Source organism: Sinocyclocheilus grahami, unplaced genomic scaffold (assembly GCF_001515645.1).
Source record: "Sinocyclocheilus grahami isolate Dianchi unplaced genomic scaffold, SAMN03320097.WGS_v1.1 scaffold1051.1, whole genome shotgun sequence".
Taxonomy (NCBI): domain Eukaryota; kingdom Metazoa; phylum Chordata; class Actinopteri; order Cypriniformes; family Cyprinidae; genus Sinocyclocheilus; species Sinocyclocheilus grahami.
This window is the reverse complement of record NW_015506230.1, coordinates 321,235-328,907: the sequence shown is the minus strand read 5'-3', so window position 1 is coordinate 328,907 and position 7,673 is coordinate 321,235. Positions and strand designations below refer to the sequence as shown.

Below are 7,673 nucleotides of genomic sequence, written 5' to 3'. Positions count from 1 at the left end.
TGTCAGGCTGGTTGCTTTTCACATTAACGTTCACTGTGCTGTTTAATATAAAAAAAGACATACTTCAGCTTTACTTAAAGTGATGCAGTATAAATTGCAATTTCCTTTTATTCAGGCAGAAAACCTGATAATGCTCAATTTTCTTCATCTATTACTTCATTTGCATACGCAGACAGGAATGAAATTTCATCTAAAAATTCATGGAACTTTAATAACACAGTATTAAGCACAAATCTATGCATTTCATTCTATTGCCCATATGTTTTACTAGATGATATTTGAAGTTAAATATAGTAAACATAACCATTAACAGAGGGTCCGTAGCTGCCGGTTCATTTGCATTGATAAAATATAGTCAATCCTCAATTACAGGGACAAACCCATAGCCTCACCAGCATCTTACAGGACACAGTCATAACAGTATTAAAACTGAAAGATATCTCTATGCAAGGCACTGTACTGTAACTGATATGAAGATACAAAAATATGATGGCCAGACAGCAGATTGTGTAAGGCGACTGAAAACAGAAGCTACATTCCAAAGTAAGGTGTCGCCATTATAACAAAAGTGCTTTATATCTGAATACACACAATTTTATATGACTAACACATTAGTTAGGCACATCACATGTGTTTGACCAATGGCATGACTCTGCAACACACAATGTGTCATGTACACCCAGGAAGTCCAGTTTGTTGTTGCTTAATATCTGCAAAAGGCACGGTATGCAAAAGCGGTCAAACAGGACATAAACTGGTTTGTGTTGAATCTCTCACAGCAAAGGTCAACTTGATGGATTCAGATGGAGTACATCTGTAAATGTGTCTTACCAGCATATTTGCCACAATTTAAAATATTAAACTTAATTCATAACTCAGGCTGACATAGCTATATGTGCAAAAGTTTGGGGTCGGTAAGATTTTTAATGTTTTTTGAAACATCTTCTGCTTAAGGCTGCATTTATTTGATTTAAAAATGCAATTAAAAAATAAATAAGGCAAAGGCAAAGCCGAAGGATTCAGCGTCACATGATCCTACAGAAATCATTCTAATATGCTGATTTGGTGCTAAAAAAAAACCTTATTATCCATGTTGAAAGGAAATGTATTATTGAAAAAGTATTTTTGTGGAAATTGACAAAATTCTTCCAGAATACTTTGATGAATAAAAAAAGTTCAAAAGAGCAGCATTTGTTTCAAACCGAAATCTTTTGCAACATTATAAATGCCACTTTGATCAATTGTGTCCTTGCTGAATCAAAACCCTAATTTCTTAAAGAAAAAAAAAATTACTGACCACAAATTTCTGAACAGAAATATATTATGAATAACAGTAGTAGCGTAAATAATATATATATATATATAAACACATTTAATATTAATTTTATACTTAAAACAATTTTACATTCTAATTTTTTATATATTAGGCACATATTAGACTATATTAGCTCTGAGTGGACAGTCACAGCTGTATCCAGTGCACTGATTAAATACTATATACACTGTAAATGTTTGTGAGTCATTAAAAAAATACTTGTATAACATGCACAATCACATTCTGTGGTGCAACTGGTGCTGGGGGCATTTAATTTAAGCTCTATTTCAACAAACAGCAACAGAATTCAAAATTTACAGCCAGATGAGAGCATAATTTGCATATTCATCCCTGTTAAAATGTGGAAGTGTACTTATGAGAGATTGTGCGCGAACATGTTGATACATTCAGACCCATTCCAGAAGAACAGGGTGAGGCTGGCCGTTGAAAGAGAACTCAAATAATTTGACTAATTTGTGACAGAGTGAGGTTGCCTTTGTTTAGAAAACAGAAAGTATGTGCCATAATTTCTAGAATGTCAAGAAAAGTTTTGAAAATGCCTCTTACACTTCCCATTTTTGTTCATTTATACTCGCATATCAGTTTTTCCTCATTCCTCAACCATGCAAAGTGTACCATCTTATAATTTCAATATGCACAGCCATTATCTGTAACATTTACAAAAAAATCTTATCTATAAAAATCTCTATAAATCATATATCTAAACTAAAACTAGCACAACAAAGATTAAATAAGACAATCCGTAACAATAATGACCAGATTTGCCAGGAGGTAATCCAGTATCTGAGAGCAGGTCATCGCTGCTGGAGTCACACAGACCAAGGGTTTGCATTGCATTGTGGAAGTATAACTCCACTATGTTGCAGGAAGGTCATCAGAGGGTGGTGAGGTTTTCTGCCAGGTAATATAGGCTGTATCCATTACATACGATACAGCAGAGGTTACAAAGGGAGGACAGCAGGTGATACAGCCACAGCCGACCACTCAGCTTTTTATACTTGGGATCTGTCTGGCAGAGCTTTGCATATGCTTCCCGATTAGATGAGAGTCCGATGTCCTGACCCAATCCACAGGCCTGCTCAATCAGGTGCATGTCTGCCATGATTCCCGAGGTCATCTGACCAAACCACTGGGCATTCACTGCCGCCACAGTCACACAGACGAAAAAAATGAAGATCTGGGGGAAAAAAACAGAAAGCTGGTGGAATCAAGAGAGTCTGTTACCTTACATAAAGGTTCAAAGGTTAGTTCACAAGTATAGGATATAGGATATACTATAGCTTTGTGTGAGAAACAGTTCACCTAATAGTTATTTTTAAAAATTGCTGAAAATGTACTCACACTCAGGCTGTCCAAGATGTAGTTGAGTTTGTTTCTTTCTCGGAACAGATTTGGAGAAATTAAGCATTACATCACTTGCTCACCAATGGATCCTCTGCAGTGAATGGGTGCCGTCAGAATGAGAGTCCAAACATCTGATTTAAAACATCACAATAATCCACACCCCTCCAAATAGCGTTGTCCTCTCATATCAAAATCCACTAACATATTAATTTAAAACTGTTTTGGCTTGTAAAAGGTGCTTGATCTGTGCATATTTCTCTCCCGATTCAGACGAGGCAACTTTTTCACCGGAGAAAGCAGGCTTATGGATAGAGGACTCATATTTTGGCTGGAAGCAATGGTTTGAAGTTAAAAATGTCTTAATGATGAATTTGTTTCTTACAAACATGCAGCTTTTCACTGCACAATACATTAATTGATAGACTAGAGTCTTGTGGATTATTGTGATGTTTTTATCAGCTGTTAGGACTCTCATTCTGACGGCACCCATTCACTGCAGAGGATCCATTGGTGAGCAAGTAATGTAATGCTACATTTCTCCAAATCGGTTCCAATGAAGTAAACTCATTTACATCTTGGACAGCCTGAGAATGAGCACTAGAGTCTTGTGGATTATTGTGATGTTTTTATCAGCTGTTAGGACTCTCATTCTGACGGCACCCATTCACTGCAGAGGATCCATTGGTGAGCAAGTAATGTAATGCTACATTTCTCCAAATCGGTTCCAATGAAGTAACAAACTAATTTACATCTTGGACAGCCTGAGAATGAGTACATTTTCAGCCAATTTTCATTTTTAGGTGAACTATTCCTATAATGTGCACATCCATGAGAGAACTAGAAATGCTCAATTCATGAATAAATCTTTCTTTTGAATCTGATTTTAGTCAGAGAATGAGTTGATCCAACAAAACCACTGATTTAGTCATAATTTAGACTGATCCAGTCCTCAAGTTCAATCCAAAGATTCAGTCACACTGGTTTTCAGCTCACCTAAAACTAAAGGAATTGTCAGATAATAATACAAATTTGGAGCTCTTGTGTTCTTTTTAAAACTTGAATGTTCCAGTCTCTATTTATTGAAATAGGATGGAAAAGAACGGCAAGCTAATTTTTCTAAATATCTCCTTTTTTGTTCCACAGAAGAATAGAAATTCTAAAGTTTTGGAATGGCATGATAGTCATAATTTTTGCGTGAACTATTCAAATAACATCTTTTCACAATATCTGGGAACATTATGTTCTGAATACCTGGAAGGCCTCTTTGTCATCGAGCATGTTGCTAGGATGGTACATGGCAAAGATGGTGAGGTTGAAGAAAGCGCAGGCTGAGCCGATATGCAGGTAAAACGGGAAGAGCCGGCTCTGGATGAAGCCAAACGTGTGTCGGTTTAGATGGCTGTCCATTACAAAGCCTGAACAAAAACATTTAATTAAGTTAACCTTAAGCATATCATAAACCTTGTTTATAACAGAATACTGTACTAGTTTCATGTATAAAACTATCCTTGTAAAAAAAATTTTTTTAAAAAGTACACTTTTAAAAAAGGTTCAGCATACTTTTAAAAATAGTACTTGTTATGGAAATAATATACCTTGAAAGAATATGCCTGAGTGCAAACTGAATCTAAGGTCTAAAGACACTTATCTGCAATTTACAATTAAATAAAAATATATAGTAGTTCAAATTTATTTTAAATGCAATTGGTTAGAGTGCATCGTTGACCAACTTAAGTACACTTTATGTGTAATTACTTCTATTGTCTTTGATATATGGTTAAAGTGTACTGCCGAATATACAAACGAGCATTTATGGTAAACTAAAATATAATTTATTTAGTAACTTTCATGAGGGTGTACACAACATTTTATCACTTTGATAAGAAAATGGTATTTTCTTAAATAATTTTAACATTCTTCTTTGGTAACCGATCAAGCAGACTTGCTGGAATATTATATCTCTAAAAAAACATATGTCTTCTAAGCAAAGAGTACTTTCTGAATTGTTAAGTTTCAGAGGGGGTGTACTCATTTATGCTGTGCACTGTAAATATGAACGATAAATGTAATATACAGTTAAAATTATAATGAAGTACTTGTGCTTTAGTATGTTAGTTAACACATCTAAAAAAAAAGTGTATTTCTTTAAAGAATGACAAAACATAATGATTTATATTATACTTTAAAGTAAAAGTGTACTCTCTTTAAGTGGCCTTTCATTAATATTATATTACCTGCAAGTACAGATTTTTTTCTTAAATATATTTTAAGATTTGAAGTAGCCTACACTAAAATCATTCTATTAATGATCTATCATCAATGAAATGCAATGAAAAACCGTGACCACACCTACCTGATATGAAGGTGACCCATATCTGCATTCCCCAGAAGGTGGAGAGAAACATGAGGTGAAGGAGTTTGGAGGTGACCGGAGGCTCTCTGTCTGTAGACATTGTGACAGGCACGCTATCGTCTTTCACCTCCCTCACTCACTGTAACTATGCTGTTTAAAGGTGTGACACAAAAATGCCATCTGCCTTATTTTTCTTACATCACACAATGTTTATGTAAGACTCAGAGGTCATAACAGTTTTAATATGTTAAACAAGTCTTAAGACATTTACTTTATGCACACTACAAAACACACCCTGCAGTAATAAACAAAAGAGGTGGAGGTGATCACCTTTCACCCACATGACTAACAGGGTGGAACAAACAAAAAAAATTAAATCTGCCACCTAATATAAATCATATCAGGCACTCTGACTACAAACTGTTGTGTGGTGGTACACTTTTAAAAAATAAAGGTGCTTCACGATGCCATAGAAGAACCTTTTTGTCTAAATGGTTCCATAAAGAACCTTCAACATCTGAAGAACCCTTCTGTTTCACAAAAGGTTCTTTGGTGCGAAAGAAGGTTCTTCAGATTACAAAAAGGTAAGAAAGAGCTGGTTCTTTAAAGAACCTTTGACTGAATGGTTCTTTGTGGAACCAAAAATGGTTCTTCTATGGCATCGCTTGAAGAACCTTTTGAAGCACCTTTATTTTTAAGAGTGTTGCAAAGCAACAAGACAAATGGAAAATATACTGAAAAGGTAAAAGCAATTTTAAAAAAAAAGTATTGTTCACCCCCCCCCCCAAAAAAAAGAAAATTCTGTCACTGATTGACAACCCCAGTCATGGTTGCCAGATCTGAGCAGAAGAAAAAAACTAGCCCAAACATCAAAACTAAAAATATGCAGCTTCCATGTCTAAAATATACATTTTACAGTCACTGTTACACATTACACACATCACTATATATACAAAATCACTATATAGGCTAGTAGTAATCATAAAAACAGACTATTAAAAAAAAGAGCTCACAAGAGCTCAGACTAGGCTACTACCAATTCACCTTCCTCACATCAAAATCTCCTTAGTCTGCCTCGTCGTCAGGCACAGTTTTATCATTAGTACAAAATAAAATGGATTAAATATTTCACTAAGAGCATTTAAGTTAATTACAATTTATGCAGTGTGTAAAACCTTTAACTCGCGGGAAAAAAGGGGGCTTGGCAACCTTGACACCAGTCACCACTCACTTCCATTGTAAGGAAAAATATGCCTCTAAAGTGAAAGATGACAGAGGCTGTCAATCTAAACTAGTATGTTTTGTGTTCCACAGAAAAAGGCATACAAGACATAGGGGTATATAACAAATGTTCATTTTTGTGTACACTGTCGCTTTAAGAACGGCAAGCGTGAACGCAGTAGTCAAGCACTTAATCAGTGCGTTCCTTGGCCGCCATATTGAAAGGTCGTTCCAAACCGAAGTGCTCAAAACTGGCCACTTCAAAGGGCCCTTCGGAATGAAGGATTTCGAAGGGCACAACTGATGGACACTTCGGGCTCCCATGATCCTTTGCGCAGATTCTTTGAATGATGACGGCGCCTCCGTGTGGGCACGTGATGATGACGCAGAAGGGCACTTCAAGAAACAGTTGTTTGTTCCCCTACACCCTTCACAGCTCTCACCCCGGAGGGTAAACCCTTTGAAGGGATTAGGGCATAGGGATGAGCTCTTCCGAATGGAACGCAGGGAGAAAACAGGTTGATTCACTAGGTCCAGAATGTGGGCTGTGTCTCAAAACCTACTAGGCTGCTTACCTATACTGCATCTTTGGCTCCTTTTAAGTAAGCACGCGCCTATAATACCGCCAATAGTGCTGTCTATATAGGTGGCTCACTAGTTGTTGAGACACAGCCATGGTGTCCAAAGTTTACGATTAAGCACAGCGACTCTCTCCAACAGAGGACAGTCCTTTGCTGTTTGAACTGGCCCCAAAGTACAAGACAGAGCACTCGTGTGAAAGCTACACCTAGATTATGAAAGACTGGATATCACTTCTACTACTACATGCTGTCACCATGATGTCGATCTACTTACCGGACGATCACCCGTGACTGTGTAAATCGACGGTGGACGGTTGCGCGTCACGGCCAGTAGCAACACCATAAATGTACGATGAAGGAGGAACGGGTATGCAGCGGAGGTAGCTCTCGGGTCAGACCGGTGGGCGGGGTTTATGCGTACTCGGCGATCAAAGCAGGTTTGTGGGCGTGGTTTGTGGATGTTGTCGCTATTGTTGGGCGTGGTTTTGTATACTGATGGGCGTGCTTTATGTAGACGGGTTTTCTTGATTACGGTAATTATTGATGAAAGAAAACTTGCCTCTTGTACATTTATAAACACACGCACACACACACACACATACACGTTTAAGCGTTTAATTTTCTAAATAAGGAACAAAATACATTTATTGTTTTATATAAAGCTAGTTATAAAAACAAGGCATATGATCTAACCCTAACCTTAACCGAACCTGTCCCAATATTTATTCACACCCATTAAATACAGACCGTTTCCATGTCTGTATATAATGGGTGTGAATGGACAAAATCAGTGATAATAATATAAAGTAGAAGAAGAACGGAAGTTATATATATATAT

The 7,673-nt window shown here is 36.8% G+C and overlaps 1 protein-coding gene across 1 annotated transcript; it reads right to left on the bottom strand.

Annotated features, from left to right (window-relative positions):
* Positions 1-1,889: 1,889 nt before the first annotated feature.
* LOC107566151 (transmembrane protein 205-like) lies at positions 1,890-7,301 on the bottom strand. Its single transcript, XM_016251525.1, has 4 exons — positions 7,110-7,301; positions 5,034-5,183; positions 3,932-4,095; positions 1,890-2,513 (listed from the first exon to the last, which is right to left on the bottom strand). The coding sequence occupies exons 2-4, from the start codon at positions 5,131-5,133 to the stop codon at positions 2,211-2,213; spliced, it is 567 nt and encodes a 188-aa protein (XP_016107011.1). The 5' UTR covers positions 5,134-5,183; positions 7,110-7,301; the 3' UTR covers positions 1,890-2,210.
* Positions 7,302-7,673: the final 372 nt, after the last annotated feature.

Coding starts and splice junctions, on each gene's coding strand:
- LOC107566151 (XM_016251525.1), bottom strand. CDS start 5,133: ATGTCTACAGACAGAGAGCCTCCGGTCACCTCCAAACTCCTTCACCTC. Junction 4,096..5,033: donor ATGGGTCACCTTCATATCAG/GTAGGTGTGGTC, acceptor GTTTTTGTTCAG/GCTTTGTAATGGACAGCCAT. Junction 2,514..3,931: donor ATGACAAAGAGGCCTTCCAG/GTATTCAGAACA, acceptor TTTTTCCCCCAG/ATCTTCATTTTTTTCGTCTG.